Source organism: Aristolochia californica, unplaced genomic scaffold (genome assembly GCF_029961685.1).
Source record: "Aristolochia californica isolate CCGP_79_NKW_82.1479 unplaced genomic scaffold, dmAriCali1.0.hap1 SCAF_6, whole genome shotgun sequence".
Classification (NCBI taxonomy): domain Eukaryota; kingdom Viridiplantae; phylum Streptophyta; class Magnoliopsida; order Piperales; family Aristolochiaceae; genus Aristolochia; species Aristolochia californica.
Window position 1 is genome coordinate 4986783 of NW_027182257.1, and position 27951 is coordinate 5014733.

The following is a 27951-nucleotide window of genomic DNA, read 5'->3' on the forward strand; positions in this document are numbered from 1 at the left end:
CTAAAATTAGGGAAACGAATTAGGAAAACAAATCGTTTCCTACAATTACGCTAATTATACAACTCATAAATTATACATTATAGCTTTGCACATAATGTTCACAACTTGTGTCATAGTCGAAGGCCCCAAAATCTAGTTTTGAGGTCTTAGCCATGATTTGGCTAAGAAAGGGAGGTTAAAAAGCACAATCTTAAAGAGAGAGTGTTGCACCTTGTCACCTTCTGCCTCTTACTGAGCCTGTGGCTGGCCACGGCTAGCCATTCAACGACAATTGTTGGTCCCGACCAGCCTTTCAGCAACAATTGTTGGTCACAGCCAGCCGTCCCATTGAACCATCATTAGCCAAATCCAAAATTTGCTTGATTTCACACCTAAGTATTTTAATCAAATACCTAAATAAAAATTTCAACTCCTACTAGATACCTATTATTGTTGCACTAATCAATTCGAAATTTAAAAAACATGAGTACTCACCACTTTGCTAAATGTCCACCGGGCCCCTTTTCCGATGTCTCTCCTCTATAAGAGGTCCTTTCATGAGGAGGGTATTAGTCAATTTGAGGATTGTGTGACCTCCTCAACATATGTTTATATAGTGTCAAATGGTCCATCAACCTCTTTGACTTTAAAGAAGATCCGTCCTCCAACTCCACTTCCTACTCAAACTCCAATTGGTTAAGGCATCCCTCAATAACAAAGTTTGTTCCCAAATAGGAACCCCAATATGTGGGATCCACTAAGTTCAATTCCCATACAATATTTTATAAAATATTTTTAAAAAAATTATTGGTAAAAATATTTATGAGAAAAAACATATCCATAATTTTGAATATAATCAATAAATTTCTCGATTTATTGATTTTTCTCAAAATTATCATATTATCCTTAGGATAATTTTCTCTTAGAATAAAAACCTCATAATTTTGTATAAAATAAAATTTCTCCAAAGTGGCAACATGCCTCACATAAATCACTTATGCCATCATTTCCAGTCTAAAAAAAATCACGCATCTCACATAAAACTTAAGCCAATTTCTAAGATTAAAGGAAGTGAGATTAATTAAGGGTCGATCGGTTTCATAGACTGAGGTCCAATTACCCAATCAAGTGGTCACTATTCTACATGTTACACATATATAATATTGTACAGTGAACCCTATATCCGACTATGTAAACATACAAAGGGCTAAGAGAATTACACCAATTTTCACTACTATTGACTCTAAACAAAGTTTGATAAGGGACCAACCTCATAATGGTCAATCTCTTAAAGGATGAAATTCCTTGGAATTAAATAGTGCATGGTAAAAATATTTATTATTAAATATAATAAATACATGCAAAGTGTTCTTAGTAGTACTACACAATGGAAAAATGGAAATTTTTGAACTGTCAAGTTTTCTCCTTTGTGAGGAGGGTCCATTATAGTTCATTTTCCTCATAAAGTGTCTTTGTTTCTTTCTTGGAGGTTTTGTTTTGTTGCCCCATCTGAGCATCTCCATTTACTCTTCGCTCCAAAAGTCTTGATAAGGAATTCAATGAGGAGCCCCCCTTTTCCCATTGTATAAATGTAGGATCTATCAACACACAGACTTCCTCAAATAACAAGAGGCTTCACGAACAGATTTGGAACTAGAGAGCTCGACGCTGGCTGCTGGCATGGCGTCTCTCTCTCTCTCTCTCCGGTTTCACTTTTCAAACTCGACACCCAGTAAAACAAAGTTTTAATGATCACCCAACAAACTTTAAACCAATGATTGACTCCAGCGGCTGCTCACTTGGGCAATTCACATGGCCCAATCAGTGTAAAAATGTAAATCTCTTCATCTTTGGGCAATTCTTTGCTGTCAAGTCGTAGACTGGGGACTCCGGTCGCCGTTTTCACATGTCAGAGGTCTGCCCCCTGTATCCGTTCGACGAATGCCCCAACGAAGGGTTGGAGATTCATGTGCTATGTCTCCCCCACATGTCGAATGCATTTAAGGAGTAGTCTGCAACCTGATGAATTTCAGGAAAGTTGCACTTGGAAAGGGGTTGGTTGGGGACAACTACCAGACTTGCTTTGTCTTGAGATATGTGTGAGAGTGACGTATCTTCCCGCTGTGAAGGTGCAGTTTGGGAAACAAAAGCCATGTCTGGCTTCTACGGTGGAAAAAGTATAAGAGAAAGACAAGAAGGAAGCTTGTTAGAAAACAAAAGCAACATGGCCAGTTGTAAAGGAGAAATCACAATCTCTCTACTGCTTCTATTTACCACTATTAAATACAATATACTGGACCCTTCAACGAAACGGTGAAAAAAAAAAAAAAACAAGGTGATGGGATTGCTTGGATGTCACAGCTCAAACAGCTAGGCGATGTTTTTGAGGGGTGGAATCATCTTCTGAAAAGCTGCAGTGGAGTTTTAGTGGTTTGGGTAGATTGATGGGAGATTCAAGCAACATCTCTCTTTGAAGGTAATTGCAGTAGGAATGGAAAGTAGCAGGGGTTACATTCAAGTGGAAGCTCAGCCCAAATAGGAAATCCACTTCAAGGAAGTTCATCTCTGTAGTGCAGATTCCCCCCACTTTGGCATAGTAAGCATTGTTATAGTACCTGCATGTTCCAAAACACCCTTAAGAAGTCTCAATCCAGAACAGATCATAGAAGTAGAGACTCTGTCAATTCCAGAATTCATATTTACACTTATGTGCAGTAACTATAATGCTATAATGCATAGAATTATTAAACAAATGCCTTTACACTTCTTCTCAATTATGAATTTGGACTACGAAGTTTAGCCATAATTAGGTGGGTGGTTCCTTTTGGAGGTGGTTTGGCATGGCCTTTTTGGGGATATCACCGGATTGCTCTGTTCCAGACTTCCGGCTACAGAAACATGGAGCTTCGTGTTTACTGTTGTTGATAATTCAAAGTTTTTCTCTCAAGAGTTGATTTATGGTCGTTTTTAGAAGTTCATTGCAAGCGAGGAAGAAAAAGGGGGTAGATTTTTTTAAAGAAAAGCAAAAGAAAGATTGAGAAGAATTGCGACAATTCGTTCAACAAATTATCTCCTCTTCTTCAGCGAAAAAAATTATTAGGATTCTGCCCGAAAAAAAAGTCAAGAAAATTGTAAACTACTTCTCCGTTGGAAAAACCCCCAAAGGATTAAAAAAAACAAAGAGAAGATAAAGAGGAGAAACTGAAGAACATCAAACGCAAGAATTTCCAAGTTCAAACAGAGCAAATCCAGAAAAAAAAACCAGAATGCAGATTTCCAGAACACAAGATCAATGAAGACATATTTTAGTAGCTACGAGATTGAAGGCAAGTAAACGACTGCAACAGCGGAAGAGCATAGTGACATAATGAACCAACACTTACATATCATCCATGAATTTGGCGGCAACCATGACGCTAGTGATCAAAAGCCGGTGTACGTTGAAAGAGTTGATGGGTAACGAGGGTTGCCTCTGCGAAAATCGATCAAGATAGACGTAAGCGACGATGAAGCAAGAAGGGCTGCAATTCGCATACTTGAAGATCCTCTCGAGGTAGCTTTGGATGGAGATGGTAGGCCTGGTAAGTCCATGGAAGACGGAGATATTCTGCGGGTCGATGCACCGGACGGAATCGTTGGATTCGGCCTCTCTCTGAAGCAGAGACGAGAGAAAGGTGATGACTTTGGGCATCACATGGGGATTTTCAAGCTCCGCCATTGATGTCTGTAGAAGCTCCGTGCCAGCTTTATCAAACTATCATTTATAAGGCCACGAGGCTCAAATATAAAAGCCAGTAATTTACGCGCAGGTGGTCGTTAAAAGGCTCCTATTCGATGAATTCACCATAATACCCTCACCCATCTTATCATCCTGGCAATCTTCCAGGGGTATTTCCGTCCTATAAAAAAAGCAATTCGGTTCGACGTGAAGAAGAGGAAAAGGACGGGACTTTTACAGCGAAGGGTCGATCCGTTATGGACCACGAGAGCAAGGCGGGCCCCACCCTAACATGCTGGCAAGTGGCACGGCCTCCGCATACCTGTCCTTTGCCGGCGCCTCTTTCTTATTAAAATATCGTGCTTGTTTACCGAATTGCTCGTCTTTTTTCACTTATTTACGATTTTGCCATGTCGTAAATACGCTGGCAAGCCAGGCTTGCATTTTTATATAGTTTTACAGCTCGTCTCAGAGGTCTAAACCTGGTGATCTGAGTACAGAGTGGCGGAGATTCCAGTCACCGCCGCATCGCGGAAGGCGAGCGAAGAGAATCGCGTCTTCGTCGTCGTGATTGTCATCAGTGAAATTACCAAGGTGGGATCCCCCTCCCCTTCCCCCAACAGCCTGTCGGGGTCCCACCTGATCCACTTCCTTTTTCACGTTTCTTCTACTCTCAAAGACGACGACGACGACGACGACGACGACATTCTCTTCTTCTGTAAATACAGGAAACAGCTCATGGTTTCTTCCGGTAATGCGCTCGAGTAATTTAATCCAGAATAGCTGTAAAAGTGGTGGCGATGATGAATATTTCACGCTCCAGAGGAAGGAAATGCGGAGTCCCTTACTCGTGTGGTGGCCATGTGAGGGGGGGCATTTGTTCACACCGCCGTTCCTTCGCCAGTATTATATTGCTGCACAATGGAGGAGATTGACGTGATGACCTCCCTCTCGTCGCGGCAGTTTCAGTGTTTGTACAACTTTTAATGTTCTGCTGTTCTTGATTAAACATGGCCGAAGCTTTAAATAGTGGACACATGATCTTAAAGTGGATTGAGGAAGAAGCCGAATCCTCCCGTGTCCCCTTCCTTCAAACGGTGCCATGTTCTGGGTCGTGGATGCATGTATGTGGCACTGTTCTTCCCTTTTCGTGATGAAATTAGGGTTTTTTATTTAACGGGTGGGAATTATTGGATCAGTGGATTGCTTCACGGACAGCCACTATGATTTTCATGCGTCCTGATTCGGCTAACAGTCTAACATCATCGGTTTTAGTTGAATTTGCTGTTGGATATCGTAGAAGAGACATTGGTTTTATTATATTACCTAATTATTTTTAAATAATAGCAAAAATCACTAATTTTTTAACTTAATTTTGATTAATTAATTGTACATGTGTATAATCAAAAGTGACACGTAAATTTTTTATTATTTGTGTCATATCATCATGCCACATCAACACCCGTAGAGCCTAATAACACATCACCCACCATGTCATAAAAAGTCACATCTTCATCTGTGTGCCACGTAAGTCATCCACGTCATCTTACTTTTTTTTCTCCCATTCTCGTTTCGTGATCGATTTAAGTTATTTTGTAATTCAAAAATATTAATTTCTGATTTTAAAAATCTTACACATTTCATTTCATTATAATGGTTATTTCACATCCACTTCATTTTATTTCACTTTAATATAATAAAAAAAGAAAAAAAATAGAGGGTCGAAGGCTTACTTAACACGTGATGATATGGCATGTAATATGGATGATGATAAGGTAATTTGATGATGTGGCATCCTACATGGATGATGACATAGTTTTTCACTTGGTGGGTAGTATATTGCAAAGCTCTTCAGTTTTTAATGTGACATGATGATGTAAAACCACGTAAGTAGTCAAAACTTATATATTACTTTTGACTGAACACGTGTAGTTGACCGATCAAAATTAGGTATTTATGATATTAAATTAAAATTTTAGTTATTTATGCTATTATTTAAAAATGGATAATATAGCTAAAATTCCCTTATTATTAAAGTACTAATATATCTATATTTGGCACGCTGAACATGCCACGTTAAGTGACGTAGGGGAGCCCACTGCAAGTTGTGCGCCAACAAGATGACTTCCATGCAAAGGAGAGAGGAAAAAGTATGCCCTCCCAAAATCAACAGGGGTCTCACCCCTCGTTTTTTGTTGGACAGCTCTCTTACACGTTTTCCCTTGACAAAGAGGGAAGAGGGGGTCCAGTCCTTATGTCCCTTGTTCTATCATCATACAACAAAAGAGAGGCAGGAGGGGAAGGGCCCCTCTCCCCTGCCTGCATCAATAGCAAACATCGAAGAAGTTGACTACTCTTCCTCTGCCTGTAGGAATGAAGAACAGCTTCCCTTCCTCTAGCTGCTTTCACCTAGAAAGAAGAAGACTAAAAAGACAGAAAAAATTGAAGAGTTTTCTTACTGGTAGAGTTTGTTAAATGGAGCTCTGGCTGAAGAGGAAACATTCCAAGATAGGGTAGAAGAATGTTGGTGGAAGGTGAAGGCTCGAGGAAAAGAGGGCTTTTTGTTTTAATGTAAGAAGAGACATGGAGCAATTCTAGAAATTTGATTTTTCTATTATTCTACTAGGAAACAATGAAAAAACTAAGAAGACAGAGACAAAAAAACATGCCACAGATAACTAGCAAGTTTGTCATATAAAATTGTTCAAAGCAGAAATTATTTTTTACCATTTTGTTTTCCTGGGACTATTTTACATAGTCCCAAACAATTAAATAATTTACTTAATCGTTACTATTTCAGAAAAGGCTTTCAAAGGCTATTTCAGAAAGCTTTTAAAAAAATCTTCAATTCTTTTAAATTGAATCAACATCTTTATAATCAGGATAAAGGGTATCTCTCTTGATGTGTAACTGAAAGATCCTCTCATCTTTGTTTGATCTTGCTCGCTTGGAACCTTAAATAATTAGGTGCTCTATAATCAGGAAGTCAAGTCACTGAGAACCCCATCTTCCTGGAAGGAGACTAGGAGATGTTAAAAGAACAACATGGGTCTCAGATCCCAAAACTTGTAACAGACAAGAAGAGTCCTCTTTCGCTAGTGGGTTATCGATGAGCCTGTTGGAGGTGAATTCCCGCACACCAAAGATGTATAACCGATCAAGGACTCAAAGAGGGTTCCTCAGTATTGGCTCAGGAGCTTTTCAGATTCATCACTCTGATCAGATTCATGTCTCACTGATAAATTCGAGCTGAGAGTATCCATATTATCTCCATCATGTGCTCTTAACAATGCTTTGTATTTGTCCATGTGAAAGCAATCTAACTTCTTCAGGAGCTCCATCAAGGTCTCCATACTTTCAGGATCTGATTTCTCCTTGCAGAGATTCAACAGGGCCTCCACATTTGCAGGTCTGGGGCGCCATAACAGCGGCCCCTCGACCAAAGAAGCTTCCTGCATGCAGGACAAGGCCTTGGTTATTTCATCTTTACTTATGTAACCTTCTGCAAGTAGCTCCCATGTGGTCTGATTTGGCTTACCACCAATTTCCTTTATCTGAACAAGAAACTTTTCAGCCTTTTCCATCAAACCTTGTCGAATGTACCAGCGCAGAAGAATATTACCAATTCTTGGATCGTATCTGGATTTAACAGATAACCATTCTTCATAAATTGCTTCTGCACCTTCAATATCCCTTACCTTAACCAAAGATGAAATCATTGTAAAATATCCTAAGTTTAAGATTCTAGGGAAACTTGTTTTGTAGGAGTTCCAAATTCGGTAAAGCTCTTCCTTCTTGCCAATGCTACTATAGAGACTGATTAGATAATGATAAGGGAATCTGTCCCTTCCTGTCATTCGAAGCTCAAGATCTTTCAAACACTGCTCCGCCTTCTCAAACAAGCCAAATTTGATGTACATTGAAGCAAGGGTACTAAAAGTTGTCCAGTTGGGAATAACATTGCCATCAGATTTCATCTTCTCTAGGACTTGTTCCATCTCCTCTGCATTCCTTAATTCTGCACATGTTGTTATCCAAATATTGTAAGTGTATACATCCAAGCGTATGTCATTCTCTATCATCTCAGAAACAATGGATAAAGCTTTCTCATATTCTCTTAGATTCATGTAAAGTGTCATCATCACATTGCAGGATAGTGCATGCATGGCAAAGCCAGCATTTTTCATTTTCTCAAGTGTTGTCTCAGCCTTCTCTCTCATATTTGCTCGCACATAAGCATTTAAAAGAGCACCATAAGTGCGCATGTCTTTCGAGGCCTCTGGCAGCTTATGGAAGAATTCTTCAGTAGCTGAAACGTCATGAGCTTTAGATATAAGATCCAACTGTATTGCAATATCACTGGAATTTAGCCTAAACCTCTCTCGCCGCTCAGTCATCCATTCATACACCTGAGAAAAATCCTCATTTAGGTAACAGAAAAAGTGAAGAAAAAAAAATCAAAAGGTGCATTACAATCATTACCAATAGTTTAAAAACATGTCAAATAACTAAGATGAAGTGCATGGTCTAGTTGAAGTATCGGTCTCTAGCATCCTCCTACCATCAGCAAATGAAATTGAGAATCAAATCTGTATTTAGTCTGAGTGGTATCAACTGGTGTGGTCATTATAGCCTTGTTGCCTGGGGGTTCAGATAATTTTTATTCATATTTGCAGGAAGTGACGGAGGTTTTATTTATAATATTTGACACAGTCGGCTGAATGACCATTCATTCACTCTTAGGGTTATGTACACAACAACAACAACTAAATCAGCACTTAAAAGTTTAAGAAAATGATATAGCCTAAAAATTTAGGATTTCTTTTACCTCTTAGGACATATAAATGCTGACAAAGATGTACATTTAGTGCGTAGCTATTTTAAGAAATTGACAGACATGTTGGCAGCAACATAATTTCATGCAAAGACAAGGCCATCTGATATACTTACACACTTCCACAGGCAAAAGATAATGCAGCATTGTTTTAAAAAGATAAAAGATAATGTAGCATTGACCACCCAGAGAAGGCTTTCAATTTTTTTTCAAAAAATAAATATGCTGATGACAGCAACCCAGCACTGACAGGCATACATAAAGCAATTAACAAGATTATCAAAAGGTTTTGTGGAAGGAAAGATGAATTTTGACATAGATTGTTCATTTGGTGAACCCAAAATAGTAACTTACTACAACCGACTCATTCTTGAATTTACCTACACAAAAATGTTCCTCAAAGGAGGCAAATAACATCAGGCATGCAATAAAAGTATAGTCAAACAGGTGAGATCATTATCATAGAAATGTTGGTGCCACAACTTGACACCCAGCACCAGAATATAACCTACCTCTGTGTGTGAGTCTAACTTTTATTTGGCATCTTCTAGACAATGTTACAGTTTTCTATAGGTCCACTAGTGAGTTGATCAAAATGAGCTAACAAAGTCCATTCAGACTTACTAATCTCATTTAAATGGTTAAGATTCGCTTATTACAAAACCAGGCAGATTTTACACCCAGTTGTTCTTCCCCTTATTACAAACTAACTCACTCCATGTCGGATTCAAAAACACAAGGACACAAGATCCCCTCAAGATTACTCATGGTTATGGAAGGAAAAAAAAAGGAGACAATTTAAAGAGAGATAGCCCCCTATTTTTTGAAAGTAATAAATTTGGATCAGTAAGTTGCAACTTCCTATGTTAGCTTATTAAAGTAAAAGTAAGAGGTCTAAAAGTGGTGGCAACTTGCTGAAAATGGATATTTTATCAAAAGAACTTTCTGTAGGCTTCATGTTTTAGATAGTTTGGGAAAAGCAACTTCCTGTTTTAGATAAAATTTCAGTTCAAAACTAGAATACAAGTTTTAGTTTCTGGTAGTAGATAACAGTTCAGTTTTTTTTTTTTTTTTGAAGTTCAAGTTTGTAAACTGATAAAGACTAGAAGTGGTGAATCTACAAGTTAAAGAGCTACTCCTCTGCAACAAATTGGAGCTAGATATCTTCAAAAATAAAATAAAAATAAAAATAAAGCTGGATTTAGTAGGTACAAGTTAGAGTTTATTCAATAGAATAGAACTGCAAAGAAGTTTCCTATATTGTTCAGTGTATGTGCCTATTAAAAGCCTAATACGTAAAAAGGGGCAAATTTCAGTTTACTGATAAATTTTTGGTCTTTACTTCCTGTTCAGTAAAGTTATCTTTTTTCACTTTTCTTAAGTTTGCTAGTTTTTTTAGTAGGCAGAAATTCAATTATCCTCTTTTCAAGTTTTACCCATTAAGCTTGAGTTCAAATTGCAGTTTTCTGATAGTTAGTTGAACTCTATTAATTATTCTCTAGAGATAGCTTTCAACTTCATTATTTCTTGAGCTCAAACCACCACACTATGTCAATGCCCTACATTAATTTTTTTTTCTTTTTGGCTACCTTTTTCCTGATGAAAAGTTCAAGAATCAAAGAACTTCAAAAGAGGGCATAGCCAAAATTCATAAGAGGATAAATTAGGTTTTATGGGTAAACTAACAAAATTTATGATTTCATTCATCTAGCATGGAATAAGATTAAATTCGTCAAGTAAGCAATATAAATAAACTTTTGAAAATAATATATATATCTTCACTTGCAAAAAAGTATTCTTACTTGACTAGATGAAGGATTTTGGAATATACTAATCACACAGTTGTTATTTACAAAATTGGCACCCTATAGCACAGCTAATAATAATCAATTGTTCCCAACTCTGTTAGGGCAACCTTGATAGGAGATTTACTTGACAAAGAAACTTGAAATATTTAAATTCTTTTGGGAATAGGCCTTGCTAATGTCTCATTTAGGAAATCCTTGAGATTTTTTTTTTATTATAAAGTTGAGAGACTACTCCAATTTAGGGGAAAAAATAACTCTTTTTCTTCACTACCAGACAAGTTACAAAAAAACAGGCATTATAGTGTTAAAGTTCATTTATCCTAAGCCGACTAGCAGAAGTAAGGAAAACTTTTCCCAATTAATAACTGCACGATTTTTCCTAACATTATCTATATGGGATTATTCCCACTAACACTCTCCCTCACTTATAAGCCTAAACAAACAAATAATGGGTCTGTGATATGGACAACATACATGTGGTACGAACTATGCCCAACAGAACAAATCCTCTGGAGTCCATCCCAAAATGATTATTCCAAGCCAGGAGGTTGTTCCCAACTATTAGCCACAAGAATATTCCTAATATTAACCTATGTGGGTTTATTCCCACTATTCCCACTAACGGCTTATAGACAATAGATGCCACAAGGTAGAAGAGAAATGATTTTATTCTTTTCCTTCTCTATTCTAGGGCCATCTCAATGTTAAGCTACACCTGCAGAACATCACCATTAATTAAAGTCTCTCTACCAGAAAAAGTAATTTACTCATGAACCTCCCCAAGCATTCAGTTTTTGGGACTTTCAGTTAGTCACACAATAAACTTGTATCTAGGGATGGTGCCACCTTGTTCACTCCCCCATGTCTCAACCTTCAGGGAAATTCATGACCAGCTAATCAGTGCGACATGCAATCACAATTGTCAATGTATGCCAACAATGGGTTCATCAGAATTGGAAAAGATGAATAATTTAGTCTATGCCACTTCCAGCGAGGTCAGGCAGCTAAGGAATTGAATCTCACTGACTACTAGAGAACTCTTTATTGCAAAGTTCCTTTGGAAATCGAACTCTTGTCTATAAAGTGTTTATGAGAGAAAATTTTAAACAGGAACAGTTAATTTCACCATAAAAGAATCTTAAGTTAAATTTTTGTGATCCTAAAAAACTGAAAAATCAATATATGACATCATTACTTGGACGATCTAGATGGAACAATATAATAAACTGAGGAGATAGAAGAAACAAATTAATTCAATTGATGTTACACTATTTCTCCAGTGTCTCAGTGAGGAGGTCTTTGGTGGTAACTGAAGTCCCGAAGGAAGCAGCAGGTCCCACAACATCTTCTGCACCAATTTGACAAGATATGTTCCAGAAGGTTGACAGCTATAGGCTTCAGAGGCCAAGAGGATGATTGAGAAAGAAGCCACAAATGCATACAGCTTGATCCAGAACTCAAAGCGAGAACATGTCAACCACATCTACCAAGCCGTGTACTTCAAACTTCCCTGAGATAGCTATTCAAATATTAAGTAAGCTGCTGAAAGTTAAGCTGAATTCTACACCATTTCAATTATGGCAGACACAGCTGGAGGCTAATGCCATATTTTTCTTTTTTTGAAAATGACTACGGCTAATTAATTCACGAAATGCTGAACACTTAATTTCGAATTGAGTTTCAATGTCTTGCTAAAAGTTGAAAACAAAGCAGAGAACAAAGCACAAGAGACCCTTAATAAGTATTAATCAGCTCCGTCAATAGTGGCCAAAGAATTTTAAACTATATCCACGTGAACAAGGCTTTTTTATTTTTTATTTTTTATTGTAGTTACCTAGCTCAAAGCAAGAATGGTAATGTTTCAACGGAAAACTATCCTTCCTAATACTTCCAATCAATAATACCTACTGAGACAAACCTAGAGAATACTGAACACAAAAGAAAGAGGGAAGAAAGTTGGGAATAAGATTGGAGGAGCATTAGGTAACCTCAAGAGCTTGCTTGTAACAGTGGAACTTCCTCAGCTCCCTCACGATGCGGCAAAGAGTCCACTTGTAAATCTTCCCCTGCTCCTCCTCCCACAGATTCAGAATCAAAGAACAGCCTAAGCTGGGGCTCCCCTCCATCGTTATCTTCCGATAAAGCGATCTCCATGGCTGAGGAGGTCGCCGCTCGTAATCCACGGTTCCGTAGCTATGCACCTGAGATATCGAACACATAATCGAGTTTGTCTTGTTTTTCTTTGACGGAAGAACGACGACAGGACGACAAAACCCAGAGGTCGGAGAGTACGAGGTGGTCGAGGATAGAGGAGAAGGACGGCTAATAAAGGTTGCAAATTGCATTCTGCTGGCGAGGACGTTGGAGGTTGGGGAGGAAGCAATTGGGATTTTCAGGCCTGCCATGCTCTCCAGTTCCTTCTGCACTCGTTGAGAACGGTCAAGAGATTTGGTAGTCGGAAGACGAGTAGCAGGAGAGGTACCGCTTGCTTAACAGCGCAGTGAACAAACAACTATTGCTTCCAGCTTATCTTTGCCACGCATGCGCCTGTTTATGACCCGCAACGGAACCAATAAATTTATGCACATAGCTCAAGGCGACCAATATAGCAATTCTAGTTACATAGGCTATTAGAGTATTGGACTTGCCTCCCCATTATAATGTGACAAGGGACACTTGCTTACTCTATGGTCACAATCAAATAATTAAAAATAATACACTCAAGCCTAGGTGCCTAATAAAGAAACGAAGAAATCAAATTCATGTCACTTAATGATTTGAAAAGATATGCATTTTCTGAAATGCCAAAATATGATTTGAAACTGAAACAATGTTACAATGCACTCAAATGAGGAGATAAATGTGAATTCAAGCACAAAGAGGATTGTTGAACCCTATTCAATTACTATAAAAATCAAATCCACACTAGTTTAGCACCCATTTCAAAGGTCGATCAAAGTTCTTAAAATCTAAGGTAAAAATACTTTAGCTATTTTGCATAGGAGGAATTTGCACTTTCGAGTCGAGTTACAATAGAAGACCCCATGAACGATTTAAAACTTTTTGGAAGCTTTAGAGGTGTTACGAATCATTTACTCATTCTTTTCTTTGTTAGTAAACCACGAGAAATCAATTAAACGGATCAATCTTCAACATATTAAAACTAGTTGTTGAACTCAGGCATCCAAGTAGCCTAAATATGATCTAATCATTTAGATAATTTAAGACATCTATGTTTTGGATAATGTTCAACTATGGCTTCAGTTTTTTGCTGATGCTTGAGCCATCTTGGGACCACTTACAACCTGCATTATGGCAAACTCATCAATTGGTTAACCAACTTCTACCACTCATTCCATCACTTGCATTTTATCCTATTAAAGATAGCATAAAAAATATAATATTACTCTCCCTTAAAATGAATCATATAAATAAATAAATCTTAAAGTTATAATTACACTTACATATTGTTCTTAGGATCCTTCGGTCGACTCGTACTACGAATAATGAATAAGCATAAATTGCTCAATCTAAGAGCAATTTTCACCCTACAAATTTTAAGATACAAATGTGAATGTGTTAGATTAATAATATAATAAATAACACATTTCAGTTTGAACACAAACCTTCTCCTCTTGAATGAGCAAAAATGAATTTGTTTCCATAGTATGTTGAACCGTTTGTTTTCTAACATTTTCAACATTTAAGAATTGTATAAATTTTACAATTCCACAAACCCCCCCCCCCCCCCCCCCCCCCCTCGATAATGCTGTAGGGTGACCCCCATGCTCCGAGTACCAGACATGCATACTAGTCTGGTGTTGTTGAAATGTGATACCCCATGTATGACGACATGTGCCTCCATATTATTCTGAATATTGACATCAAGCTTTCCTTAAAAAAAAGGAATAACACATAACAAAAACATTATCACACTTAACAATAGAGGTATGTGTAAAATAAAATTTTAATTGTCAAATTTTTAGTATTTACCTCAATATATGGGCACCCATATGATAATTTCTCTCAGTATAGGCCTTGAAATTATCCACCCTTAGGTCTAGATAGTTCCTAAACATGTCACTTACTCAATGAGTGAAGTGCAGATTATAACTCCTTGTGTTAAATTGTGGAACCTAATCAACGCCCTACGCTGAGTCAATACGCAGATGTGGAATCCATGATGAGTCCACGATATATTGACTGTTGTGTCAATAAAAGTAGTGTGGGGACTTCACACTTGTAATCCAGTTGCCCTAATTTTCTCTTTATATATGGAGGGCGCCATTGTTAGGGTTTTATCACCTTGACGAGTATCATCATCCCGAGGAGCATCTGATGTTCCAACCTGAGAGGTTAAAAAAAAATACTTGTAAGTGTGTGCGGTTTCTCTTTGTAAACTATTTCATCTTCATAGTGAATATTACTGCAGCGGCAAAAGACAGGACGCAGTCTCACCTTGAGGCGAACCTGTATAAAATTGGTTGTTATTTTTCGTTGCTTGTTTTTCCTTTTTCTGTGATTATTATTATTGCTCTCGTTGGTTTAGAATTAGGGAGTCTACTTCCTCACATTGTGGATGGAGAGACATCCATATACATAAAAATTATACTCAAAGCAAATAAATAAACTCCAACCAAAATATAATTTGGCATTTAAGAAAATACACTTGTGTTAATTTTTATACTTGGGTCTCTAGGACAAGATCATCCTCCCCATAAGACTCATCATCATATATCTCCAATAGTGGATCTATCAAGGGACCACCCTTGGGTGATGCAAGTCATACAGGTGGTAGTATAGATGGATGGGGACACATGATATAAGATGAACTGCACAATATTTGTATAATATCAATAATGTTATTAATACAAAGATTATAACCCAAAGAATTTGAAATTTAACATTTGGCATAAAATAACTCTATTAACTATAAACTATTTAGATTCATTGTTTTCTTCATTTCTCTCCTTCCACCTCTTCTTCATCTTCATCTTCTTTCTCGTACTCGTCTTCTACCTCTACCTTATGTTCATTGTCTTCTACTCTACCATTTGAATTATCATAGCTGTATGTTTTGAAGGAACATCTGCTCTAGCTAAAGGCACAACATCATTATCCACTTGGATAACATTGAGATTATCATTTGATAATTCTTGTTGCTAGCCTATAGTTGCTTCATCTATGATTAATTATTGCTCCAACAAATCAAACACATTTATCATAACCACATTCTGAACTACATGTCATGATCCACCATTTTTTTAGTCCCCCATGTAGAAAACTTGTTCCGCTTGAAATGCCAATGTAAATGGATCATCATTACACTATTACACACTGTAGATGATGTATTAACACCGGTAAACCAGTCACTAGTCAAGATACCTTGTCTATTTTTGCTTATATTAGTTACAACCCCATAATAATCAATATAATTGTCTTCATAATACCCCTTTAAAACGATACTATTATTTTGGTCCTATGATTTGCCTCAAGTTGCTCGGTATAGATGTGCATGCCTTTAATAATATAACTCGAGTAACTATTGCTTGATATAGGACCCATAGCAAGACGATAGATATCATTGTTTAAGTCAACTTGCTCACAAGCTACTAAAATTTTGACCTGTAATATATTAGAGGACATTAAATATATCAACACACAATAAATCATATATTTGCGCCCATATATATATAGTTAATGAACACAACTAACTTTTTGATTAAATCAATTCACAAACTCTTCTTCATGTCGTTGGTCTAGATTAGTTGTACCCTTGCTTTGTAAAACTTTTTGTGTTCATGGTTTAACATAAATGCTAAATAATAAAAAATCAAATTCTATAACTCAAGGGCAAACAGAAATTGACAAACAGTTACATGAGATATTATTCGATTTCATCACAGTTGTTCAGTACAACCCATAACATTTTTTTATACAAGACCTGGTCAAGAATGATTCAGTTAAGACAATGTGTGAAAAATTGATATTTTATCCTTGAGGCAATTGACATCTCCATTGTAATTCCCTACATGTTTGACTAATTCTTGTTTCAATTCCATCTAAGTGCATAGAGCAAAACATTAAAGCTTCATTCTTAATATATGCCTCGGTGATTGAATCTTTCACATGAGTTTTAATTTGTACCTATATTTCCAATTTGCTAAGAAACTTCTCAATTGCATACATCCATCAATATTATATCGGACCTCATAATAGTGTTTATAATGTATATGAATTACCAAATGGACCATCACATAAAAAAAGATGGTGAGAAAATATTTTCGTACTCACATAAGTTCACCATGATGTCACCTTGTAATTTCTTTAACACATCAACCTTGAATACATTTTAGCACAACTCTTTGAAGAATAATCTCAACTCAATAATAGGAGTATATGCACTATTGGGTAAATAACCTTGTAAAACCACATAAAGCAAATATTGCATGATTACGTGGCAACCATTAGAGGATCCACTTTGACGCATCATGATATATTTGTGGTATACCTATCTGAAAACTTAATGTTTCAAAATCAAGTACAAAATTATTTTTTGTTAAACATTGTGTACGATGTAGGAGGCATGTAAATTGAATTATTGTCTCTTTTCAAATGTAGTTCCTTTTTTATTCTCATATCTTCTAAGTCAAGTCTACCTTTCATAAAAAATTTCGTTATACCATTTATATTCAAAATTGTGCCCATAATATTGTCACATACGTTTTTCTTAATATGCATGACATCCAAATTGTATCTCAATTTCCACTTCGACAATAACATAAATTAAAAAATGCTCTTCTTCTCCAAATTCAATTCATCAAGGGGTTATTTTTTCTTCATATTGGTTTTTATTATGCTATATATACTATAGGGGAGCTCCTATAATTGTGTCTTGATCTTACAATTGGATAGATAAACTCGGGGGTGGGGGGTCAATGCTCCGACTTGCCATCAAACTTTTTATCCCTTTGCCACTTATTGTCCATGGGTAAAAAATGACAATAACCCATTTAACATTCCTTTTCTCCACATTTCAACATCACATAATATGTTTGGCCCATACACGAAGAGCATGTCAATTTCCCTTTAGTACTCCAACCAAAAAGTGTTAGAGGCTTTAGGATACAAAAAAAAAAAAAAAGATTTTGGTAACTATTTATGTTTGTAGAATGTGCATTAGGTACCCCTAAGACAAATTGAGTCTCAAGTACCAAGCTCATTTAAAGTCTAAGAATCTCATTTTTATGGCTCAAAATGACATGTTCTAGATTTTCAAATAGTTAGTTGTTCATTTGAAGCATGAAATCAAGTTTGATCTCTAACTTGAAATGTGAATTGGGAAAAAAGTCTTTCTCCCATGGCTACATCTCGAAGGAATATTGATGTGTTAGAGGAAAGAAGCTCATTTATGCCCCCTCTAAAATGGTATTTGCCTAATGAAATAGAAAGGGTTTAGGACCTAGTTTTGAGTGAAAGATTTGAAATCTATAGTTTCTTCAATCGTAAGTATTTAGTTGTGGAGTCTAATTAACGCCTTACAAAGAGTTAGTACACGGATCGATATATTGATTGTTGTTTCATTAAGGGTAGTTTGGAATTTTTATACTTATATTTCAGTTGTCCTAGTTTTCTCTTTATATTTGGGAGTACTACTATTAAAGTTATCATCGAGAAGGATCATCTGTTGCGGCTGAGAGAGGTTAGAGAGAAAATACTTGAGTGTATGTGATTTCTCTTATAAACTACTTCATCATCATAGTGAATTATTGTATCGGTGGAAGACAAGACGTAATCTTACCTTGAGGCGAACCTGTATAAATCTTGTGTTTTTCGTGCTTAATTATTTCTTCTTCTGCAATTATTATTGCTCTCGTTTGTATTGAATTAGACAGTTATTATTGCTCTCGTTAGTATTGAATTAGAGCGTCTAATTCCTAACAACAAGCACCTAAAAAAGTCAATGGAAGTCTATGTGACTACCCAAGAACTCTTTGCCTATGGTGTGAGAAATGAACATGCCTTCACAACTACCAAACTTAGGATAAAAATATAGATATGCTTGGTATATAGGCTAAATAGCCCATCGTATTTTGTAGTTTCACAATAATACTGAAAGTTGATGGGTTTAGTAAATTAATGAGCCAAAAAATGTTCATATGCATGCATACTTTGGTACCCATACTTTGGGACAAAATGATTTTGTGGTTTCTCATTCATGAGATTGAGGATCACATCTCATGGCAAATTGAATCAATTGTGCCCTATAGTAAAATCTCATGATTTGATTCTTCGTATGAATTTTATAAGTTTGATTCTCGACCTTAAATTTGAGATTTAGACACTAGTCATCTATTTCTAAATGTTAAGTTTCATAAGGTGGACATGCTTGAGGAAGAGGGGAAAGCATGAGAGAGAAAATTGAAGAGAAAGAGAATGAGGAGACAATAATCACAAGAGAGGAACTAGTGAAAAGAGAGGTTAGAGCTTGATGCTCTAATCTATGTCCCTATGCCTCTATTTATAGTAGAAGTGTGAAGATTATAATGTCAATAATACTGTAAGGGCTACACCTCTTTAGAGAAAAAAAGATATAAAATGACATACACCAACTTCTATGCCACCCCTTATTAAAAAGTTGTCCTATTTACCATCAAACCAAACACGAGAGAAAAACATCTCATGCAAACATTCAACACAAAAGAAGCGCAGTACAGTAATCTATATACAAAAGGAGTCGACCCCTCACAAACGAGTTGACCGCATCAGCCAGAAAAATGAAGACATGAAGGAGTTGACTCTTTTGTATAGAAATTCAAATATGCAATCTCTCAAACTTTCATCCAGGAGTTGTAGGTCTCGAACATTATATGTGACCATTGTTGTATTCAATAGCAAAAATATTATTTAATGAATATTTTCAGAATTTTTGGACCAATTTTTACGTAATTACTAAATGACAAAAATATCGCTCTTTAGTTCTAATGTCTAGGTTTTTTTTTTTTTTTAACATTGGAGGAGTTTCTATCTAACCAAGATTGCCACAAACGTTGGGGACTCTTGGCCTTAGGTGTTTTCTAAGCCTTTCAAGCCCTCACACACATTTTTTTAGGATTTGAGTCACCTCCAAAGCTGCAAAAGAAGTCAAATATGAGGTTTTCTCTTTGAGCTAATTATCTCTAAGCTTGTACTTTAAAGTCTTTATTTACTTTGCTTCTATAGTGCTAGAATTGTTGTCCTTGTACTTTGAAACATTATATTCACTCTAGCATTTGAATTTCAAGGGCTTTTACATAATTTTAGCATGTGGGGGCAGAATTTAAAAAACTAGTCTGACATATAGCTTGAGCTCATATTTTAAATCAAGTCATTCAGGACCACTAAATCTACTGATTGCATTGATTAGGTGTGGACCTTTTTTGCTTGTGTTTTGATGGTAAATTATATCTATTGAGAGGCTTTTGAATTGGGCAGAATAGTAAGCAAGTAACCCTTGAAATTGAGTCCAAGCCATAGGTAGACAAGACCTTCCTCATCTCAATTTCATTGAGTAAATCCGTGTGTGATTGAAAAGAAAAGGTTGTGAGGCCTTACTATTGTTGTATATCTTATGTCTTTGTGTAAGCAGGTTATACTATTGTTGGTTTGCCTAGTGTTAGAGATTAATTGACCTTAAAGTTCGAAGGTACATCATATGGGGCTAAATCTGATTAAAATTGGGTCGGTCTTCTTCAATCACATTGAGAAGGTGGCAGTGATAACTCATTTCCAGATAAATGGGTTTCATTTATCATCTCCATGAGTTTGGAGAGGACTATCCCTAATGTTAGAACAATTACAAGAAAAATTGAACTCACTAATATGAGACTCATTCCTTGGAGTATTGAGAAGGTCCAACTTAATAAATAGAGTACCTACTGCAATGTAATTTAGAGCCAATTTGGGTTTCATTTATCATCTCCATGTGTTTGGAGAGGACTATCCCTAATGTTAGTACAATTACTGAAGATTAGATTGGTCAACGAACCGGTGACCAAGTTCTACCTGACTCAATCCCTTCACCACGTATGATAAAAGCATGACTTTAAAATGGGTTAAAATCTGATTGATCAAGCAATGTTTGGTACTTCAATGGGTGAATTAGCTTATTAGGCTAAATTAGTCAGGTCATGGTCACAAAGAAAATTCTCCCAATAAACAAGGGGTGGTTGTCCCCTCTCCTCTCTTTTAGCACTACAGGGAGCTATTAGTCCCTAGATGTCAACTAAAAAGGGTGATGAAAGGGGTGGTAGCCATCTTTGCCATAGTGCAATGGGAAGGGATCCCACCCCTCATTATAGAATGGTGGTGGGGGAGGAGGGCACCACTCCAACCCTCTTCCACTAGCAGAATGAAGGTGGAGGAACTATTCTTTAAGCTTTTTGAGTTGGATTAACCAAACCCTATCACCTAGCCAAGCAATAACCAGATATAATTTACATAAACCTTAGCAATATTATGTTTTTCCATAGCTACCATCATTCAATAGCAGCAAATAAGGATTCGAAGCAACAATATGAAAAACCTAGAAAAGGATTTTTTTTCTCAGTTTATTTTCAAGTCAGAAACTACCAAATACTTACAAGTTTGAAGTCCACTGATTGAGCTGTCCACATGGTGCGGGCTCCTCCACACATTTGAGCTATAATACAACTTCTATCAGTCTATACAAAACCACTCTCATTTGTCCCTTAACATACCACTGAAGGAATAGGTCAGCATACTCATCTATCTTCATAAGAAAAAGCACCAGATACTAGACAATATATGAGCTAGTTGCACCCGCATTATACTCCTTACTTTTCCAACCTCATGTACAAGACTTTGAAACTGAAGCAAGCATTCGACTAATAGAACTGAAATCTAAGTAGATAAGCAGGTCACTGAAAGACCAGATGTGGGTATGCTAGACTACTTTTGTTTGACTTCTGGCTGACAAAAGTCGAGGAGGGGTGGCTTGACAGAGCCTCAGCCTGGCTAGTAACTCTGTTTTCGGAACTGTTTGCCTTCCAAAGATTGCAGTCTAGAAGCTCAGCCTGTGGGAAGCAGGCATTTGAAGGCACATCAAAGAGTAGGTCTTGCTCAGAACTTTCATCAGTAAATTGCAAGGAGTCAAGCATACAAGAACTTCTGTCTGGTGGGAAAGCAAACAGACTTCTTGGGCTGAAGCAAGAACCTTCATTGTCTGTGTCCTTTGTGTCATCACTGATTTTAAAGCTTCCGTCATGAGAATTTGTCTGAGGAGATTTTGTGCAAGGAATGTTTACACTTCTGTGTCCTCTTTTGGGGCCTTTCAGGGAGTACTTTGGCTCTGAAAGTTGTAATGCATCAATAAAAGATCAGTTTTACATTCTTGGTGGAGAGAATGACATAAACAAAATAAGTTACATGATTGTTGAATATCAAACATCTGACACATTAACAAATTGCAAATCTAAAAGAACTCAGACAGTAATAGAGCTTGTTGACTCTCAAGACTGATCCACTGATTATTTCACAATTGCCTCATCAAACTATTACCTGTCTAAAAGCTTTGTGCTGCAGTCCAATAGAATTGATTTGGGAAGCTTTTGTTGATATTGTGTCAATTTGTACCTGACCAACTGGTCTGCATCTATGTCTAACTAATGGGTCCACAACTGCTCCCCCCAAGCAAATCAAAGTCCAAGCCTAACGCACCCAAGTGGCTGTGTTGTTAAAATAAACAGCAGAGCTATGGGGCATCAATAAATGCTGGCAGAACTAGATATGAGGGGGGTCCTAAAGATGATTTACCTTTATCTCCTATGATATGAGGGTATGGCTCATAGTTTAAAATAAGGAGCACATTCCTTGAAGTGAACTATTCAATTGAATTAAGCCTTCTCCCATTCAACTCTTAGGTAACAATCGGAATATTCAAATAAGTTGCCTTGAGTTGAACTTATATCTGCTAGAAACATGTTCACTACTGGTAATTTGATTAAAAATTTTGCTCACTTTCCGATTACAAAAGTCACAGCCATATTGATATGTCTAACTATGATGGAGAAATATGGTCACTGGAAGAACAACTATAGTCACTAAGTTTCAAATTTTAAATGTGTAGAGATTTTACAATAAACAGATCCATATTTTAAGCTCAAACTTAATACAAAAGAAAGATCAATCGAAAACCACCTACTTGTCACCTTCCACATTGAAATTAAGCAGTATTTAACTTTTCAGGTCCTTGATTCAACTGTCAAATGGTTTCGATTCCTTTTCCAACCTTTTTTTAGGAGTGGTTTTTGTTTTCTTTTCCAACTTTCTCCTTCTGTACTTTTAAAGATGTTGATAAACAAGCATCTTACTATCAATTTCAGTGCTTTGAATTCTTCCTTCATGAAATGGCAAAATCCCAGCAACTATGAGCATGGAAAAGGGAAAAGAACAAATTGACATTTAAACATTCAGGTAATGTCCACCAACAGAATATAAAAATTTCCCATCACCAATTCCGCAGGACCAACCTGGAAAATTCTGGTTTTGGCCATCATTAAGTCTCATAGCTGGTGCTAATTTTCCAGTGCCAGTAGAAGTGGTTCCTGCTCCATTTGCTTTCCCTCCTGTGGCTTTCTTTTGTTTGGCATCCTAATGGATATGCAAACAAAATCAGCTAGGAACCAGATGATTTTCTTCCAATAAAGACAAGTAGTTTTAAGCAATGAAGCACTCGCAAAAATCAGCAGTACTGCGATCGGTTAGACCTTGATGTGTTGAAAGCGTTCCACCCATTTTGACTTCGCCAAATTTGCTAAAGCAAGCCTCTTTAAAGTCCTACACTCTTCACTGTTGATCTCTGACATAGAGAGGTCAAATATTCCCTCGAGAAGCAGGTGTTGGAAGCATGACAAGGTTTCAGAAAATTGAGGACTCTCAAACATACTCTTAAGGCTGCACACGACAAAAAGGCTATCAATAAACAGATAGAAGAATAACATAAGTTCACTAATATTTAATAAGTAACTTAGCATTTGAGGCCAAGGCCATAAAAACTACCATCTGAACATCATCTAGTGTATTAATCTCCTCTAACACATGATTCAAGGCCCCTGATTTTTTTCTTTTTCTGCTGTCCCACTTAATATCACATTCCTAGGTGATAGGCTTCACAAAGGAGCCCAGGAGATCAATATAATAATGAAGATTAAAGACATCTTAGCTGTATGCACAGAAAAGAGTTTCCCATTGGGCATGTGAATTATTAGATAATTTGGACTTACCTATTTAAAGGCTCCACCATTGGTGGAAGTACAGAAACTAATAACTAGCTGGACGCTTCCAGCTTTTGATAAATAGTAGACAACCATGTGACCAAATCAAAAAGGACCTTTCAGGTAACAAAATACTGTGAACAGATCGTAGAGTGGATCATTTACATGGTTCGTGTGCAGCTGGGCATTCCACATCTTACAATGGGATAGATCAAGGCAAACATACCATGCTGATTCATTTGAACATGAAATTTTTATGGTAAACATTAACTGCTAACCTGTCTGGAACCATTGCTACATCTATGGAGGGCAGAAATTTCATCAGCTGCTGTTGTTCATCAGGGGTCAAATGCCTTGTAAACTCCTCGAAGCTAACAACCTCCTACTCCAACATGGACTAAAATCATGTGAGTTACACAACAATTCATAATTGGTGAAAAACCAACAGCCCATTTGAACAAAGATATTTCATTTAGCCTATAAATCTTACTCTCAAGTCTAAGAAACCCAGCGGTGAAGAGTTGCTTCGCAAAACATGAAGTTTGTCCTGCCAGACCTTGTCCCTGCAAATGCAAAGGAAGAAAAATATGAGGTACAGGAATTCAAACACCAATACTATATTCAAAGAAAATCAAATAATGGTTTGTAATTATGCACCAAACCTTGACATCATTACAAAATGAGTGGCTCAGATTTCATTCACTCAAGGCATATTCAAGTCTACATTCCATGATCTCAAGGGCTCATTATGAGGTTGACAGTTCTAGAAAGCAAAAAATTTTGCCCTTCAAAAAGATAACCACCTAAGATCTTTTCCACGGAAAATTACGCCTTTTCTTTTCATTATATAACCATTTACTGGATCTTTAACGGTCGGCATTACCAACTAGCCATGAGTTGTCCTCCATGGCAACAACACTTGGAATACTCCTGCCAAAAAGTTCACATGGCCCTACCAACCATATTACTGCTACTCAACTCAGTTGACTTAAATTAGAAAACTAGTTTAGAGGAAACCTTTTCGCATTCTCTTGCATCTCTTCTTCCACAGGCTTCTTGAATGTGTCACTGCCAACACCAGAAAAGCCCATCTCCTTGCTTCCAACAGGAAGGGATATGGGTAGTGAATAAGCCTCATTTGTGGTTTGAGTCTTGTTATCTATGGGAAGTGAGCTTGCCTCTGATTCCTCATCTCGTGCCTCTGAGGTTAGATGCTTTATGAGAACACCTCCATGGCCTATCTCAAATGAGTCCATGGGAGTTCCACTTTCAAAAAGCAGGTCCTCTTGTGAAGATCCTGATAAGTAAGATGACTGTTGCTGTTGTTCATGTAGAATACTGTACAGATCCTTTGTGAGCTTTTCAACAGAAGATGGCTTTGTCCGACTGACACACGTTCTCCTCTTCGACGGCACGATTGTGTCCCAGACAGCGGACTGAACAGAACCTGAATATCATTGGAAGAGTTAACTAATTTATCAATTTCAAAGGAAAACAAAGTTGGATGCAGAGAAGCATCTTTAATAAAAATTTCACTGATGAAAGGAACACATTACCACAATTTAATACGTAAATAATAAAATGGATTTCTCTAGAAATTTTTTTTATCAGGAAAGGTAAAAAAATTTCCATTTCACTTCCTCAAGGAACAAAGTTTGAGAAAAAGAAGGGTGGAAAATCTTAGCAAATGATTTCTCGCTAACAGTAACCCATGAATGATATGCATTTACCTACAAAAGGTTGTTTACTAATTTGTTGGAAAAGATCTGATTGAAATCTTTCCATGTCACTCTCACAGTGTTGGTTATAGAGGCAAGAGGAAAATCTTAGAAAATTTAAAGTGGTAAAACCTCTACTCTAAAGGAAAATTTCAGGAAAGTACAATTATTTTGTTGCCATAACAAGTAACAGTTTCTCCAATAAAATGTGGGGCACATTTAGTCACTCTCTCTGCCTAATCTGCATCAAAATATAAACGTATAAATGTAATGAGGTATGAGCTGTACAACATTGAAGCGAAAGAACATTTTCTAAATTAAAATGACAAAAATACTTTTTTGGTAAATGACAAAAACATATTAACACCGAAAAAGTGTCACTAAACTATGCCACATTGCAATGATCAATTGAAAATTCAGCATGGCCTCCTAAAGGGGAAGGATGGTTCAAACACACAAAATCCCAGTATCAGATGACAACAAGATAGTTAAGAATTGTGACCAACCAATATATACCTGTCCATTCACCTCCATCTGTACCACCAAAATGAGCACAACTCTCAGAGTAAGATATGGCAGAGCCAGAGCTAGACCTGTTGCTCATATCCTCCTCCACAACTTTGCGGAAGCTCTGGTCACTAAGTGGAGTTACACCTTCAACTTCAGAATTAACATCAGAATATTTTCTTTTCTGCAAGTTTTGTTCTTTGGTTTTAAGGGATATTGTCTTCATTTTGGAGCTTTTGAAGTCCTCAGACTCAATGAGGTCTGCTCGAGCATGCAGCGGGGTGTAGTTTGTGAGTGTACCCTTAGTTCTCCACCTGGACCCACATGCATTGCACAGTACCGGCTTCTCCGGTGGTCCATTCCTCCAGAGAGGAGTGCCTGTCATTTTTAGATTCAGTGATTATTAATCTATTATACATAATTTTTAAAGCATGTGACCTCAATTTGACAAAAAACTGTAAAAGGGAATAGCCATATAGCTTTCCAATCTAATCTGCTCAGTTAAATAAACTAGGATTCAATTGTGAACAAATTCCTTTTTCCTAAGAACCAGATCATTCATATTTTACAACAAACATATACTGATGGTTTCAAAATTACAGCTCCTCAGATTAACCACTGTTGCAGTTACTATTAATGGTTTATAATGCATCCAATTTGAACAAAATCGTACATTGACTACACAAGCAGAAGTGCACGTTCGCTTCAAATGCGTTACACTCTAATTTGTCAATTAGGTCTATTAGCACAGCAAGAATATGAGACACTACCTAACAGAAAGACACGCGGAAAATATACTAACATACATAACATGCTACGTACAGACCAAATTTAGGATGAGGCTTTAAACAATACTAGGAATAACAAAATTCTGTAAACTCAAGTATTAACTGCATCATCAGTTCAACTTGGCACATTAAGTTACTTCACAAAAGTGAGATACTAAAGACATTCCAACTTGGCTATTTTCAAAAGTTACTTATTTTAACGTAATGTGAAGTTCCCGAATACAAGAACACAAAGAATGAAGAACCGACCAAAGGAAAAGGAAAAAATTCACAGCAAGGGAATGAAAAACAGCATATTAATCATCGAATTTTGACAGCTAAAATGGAACTCAGGCAAACACAAGGACATGCAATCTATAAACAAATAAGCCAATAAAATTGCCGTAAATAAGACCATGCGCAATTGCTAAAGAGTTATACAATCCAGAAATAATTCATAAATTCGGAGGAATTGAGAATATCAACAAACATACAAATAGCCAAGCTGAATAGTTATTTTACAGCGTTCGATCAATTCGTCCGCCGTTGAACAAATAAAAGATTTAGGTGACTTTGTCTGAGTACTCTTTATTACTTTTTTACTTGATAGTCTATTTCATAGAATAAAATTATTGCAAAGAAAAGGAAAAAACTGAAGAAAAAAAAAGAAAAAAACACAAAATGTTTTCTTGCACATGATTCTAAAAGCCATGAAAATGAGAAATTAAAACAAAAACTCACTTGTAACTCCACAATGATAGCAAGGTCCCTGCTTTCCCATCACTTCCCCTCTCTCCTATAATCCCCAACAAACTTATGCAGAAAGAGGAGAAAATGAAAAAAAGAAAAGAAAAACAGTAGTGTTCTTTAGCAAATTTAAATGAAAACTAAAAATTTTGCAGACATGTTAATGTCTCTTCAAACCCTTTTGAGCAGCAGTGTTTTATATGGTGAAAACCAAGAGCGAATTACACAGAAGGCAAAAAAAAACAGCAGAAATCAAAGTTGAGGCCTAAAAAACAGCTGATAAGCTAGTCGGAGAAAAATCAGAGAAAGAGCAGACAGAATCAACAAAAATTTACAGATTGGAATAGGTTTTGAACAGGCAATTTGTACAAATCCAATGAAGGATAGAACACTCGGTGGAATCAAATTAAAGTGGAGAAAAGAAGGTGAAAAGGAAGTCTGTTTGTATGGTCTCTGTGTATAGAGTAAATGTTCAGCTTTCAATGCATTCTTTTTTCTATTTTCTAGATGTAATAATAATAATAATAATCATTATAATAATAATAATATAGCCACCTTTTTAATTCCCCTTTTCAACCCTTTTCGCTCTCTTTCATAAT

The 27951-nt window shown here is 36.7% G+C and overlaps 3 protein-coding genes across 3 annotated transcripts; all 3 read right to left on the reverse strand.

The window, feature by feature from the left end:
• Positions 1 to 2206: 2206 nt before the first annotated feature.
• LOC137934164 (cyclin-U4-1-like) lies at positions 2207 to 3741 on the reverse strand. The gene is made up of 2 exons (XM_068778417.1): positions 3363 to 3741; positions 2207 to 2594 (listed from the first exon to the last, which is right to left on the reverse strand). Exons 1-2 carry the CDS (start codon positions 3695 to 3697, stop codon positions 2342 to 2344), a joined length of 588 nt encoding a protein of 195 aa, XP_068634518.1. The 5' UTR covers positions 3698 to 3741; the 3' UTR covers positions 2207 to 2341.
• Positions 3742 to 6463: 2722 nt separating this feature from the next.
• On the reverse strand, positions 6464 to 12821 carry LOC137934543 (pentatricopeptide repeat-containing protein At1g02150). Its single transcript, XM_068778950.1, has 2 exons — positions 12328 to 12821; positions 6464 to 8106 (listed from the first exon to the last, which is right to left on the reverse strand). Exons 1-2 carry the CDS (start codon positions 12742 to 12744, stop codon positions 6877 to 6879), a joined length of 1647 nt encoding a protein of 548 aa, XP_068635051.1. The 5' UTR covers positions 12745 to 12821; the 3' UTR covers positions 6464 to 6876.
• An 8074-nt stretch (positions 12822 to 20895) lies between these two features.
• On the reverse strand, positions 20896 to 27789 carry LOC137934151 (GATA transcription factor 26-like). The gene is made up of 8 exons (XM_068778397.1): positions 27347 to 27789; positions 25848 to 26216; positions 24631 to 25060; positions 24104 to 24176; positions 23892 to 23995; positions 23107 to 23293; positions 22870 to 22990; positions 20896 to 21689 (listed from the first exon to the last, which is right to left on the reverse strand). Exons 1-8 carry the CDS (start codon positions 27384 to 27386, stop codon positions 21259 to 21261), a joined length of 1755 nt encoding a protein of 584 aa, XP_068634498.1. The 5' UTR covers positions 27387 to 27789; the 3' UTR covers positions 20896 to 21258.
• Between the last annotated feature and the right edge of the window lie 162 nt (positions 27790 to 27951).

Excerpts from the sequence above, each read along its gene's own strand:
- LOC137934164 (XM_068778417.1), bottom strand. The coding sequence starts at position 3,697 with ATGGCGGAGCTTGAAAATCCCCATGTGATGCCCAAAGTCATCACCTTT. Across the intron at positions 2,595-3,362 it reads GCCAAATTCATGGATGATAT|GTACTATAACAATGCTTACT; the intron begins GTAAGTGTTGGT and ends TGGAACATGCAG.
- LOC137934543 (XM_068778950.1), bottom strand. The coding sequence starts at position 12,744 with ATGGCAGGCCTGAAAATCCCAATTGCTTCCTCCCCAACCTCCAACGTC. Across the intron at positions 8,107-12,327 it reads GTTACAAGCAAGCTCTTGAG|GTGTATGAATGGATGACTGA; the intron begins GTTACCTAATGC and ends GATTTTTCTCAG.
- LOC137934151 (XM_068778397.1), bottom strand. The coding sequence starts at position 27,386 with ATGGGAAAGCAGGGACCTTGCTATCATTGTGGAGTTACAA. Across the intron at positions 23,996-24,103 it reads TGGGTTTCTTAGACTTGAGA|GAGGTTGTTAGCTTCGAGGA; the intron begins GTAAGATTTATA and ends ATGTTGGAGTAG. Across the intron at positions 22,991-23,106 it reads AACGCTTTCAACACATCAAG|GATGCCAAACAAAAGAAAGC; the intron begins GTCTAACCGATC and ends CATATCCATTAG.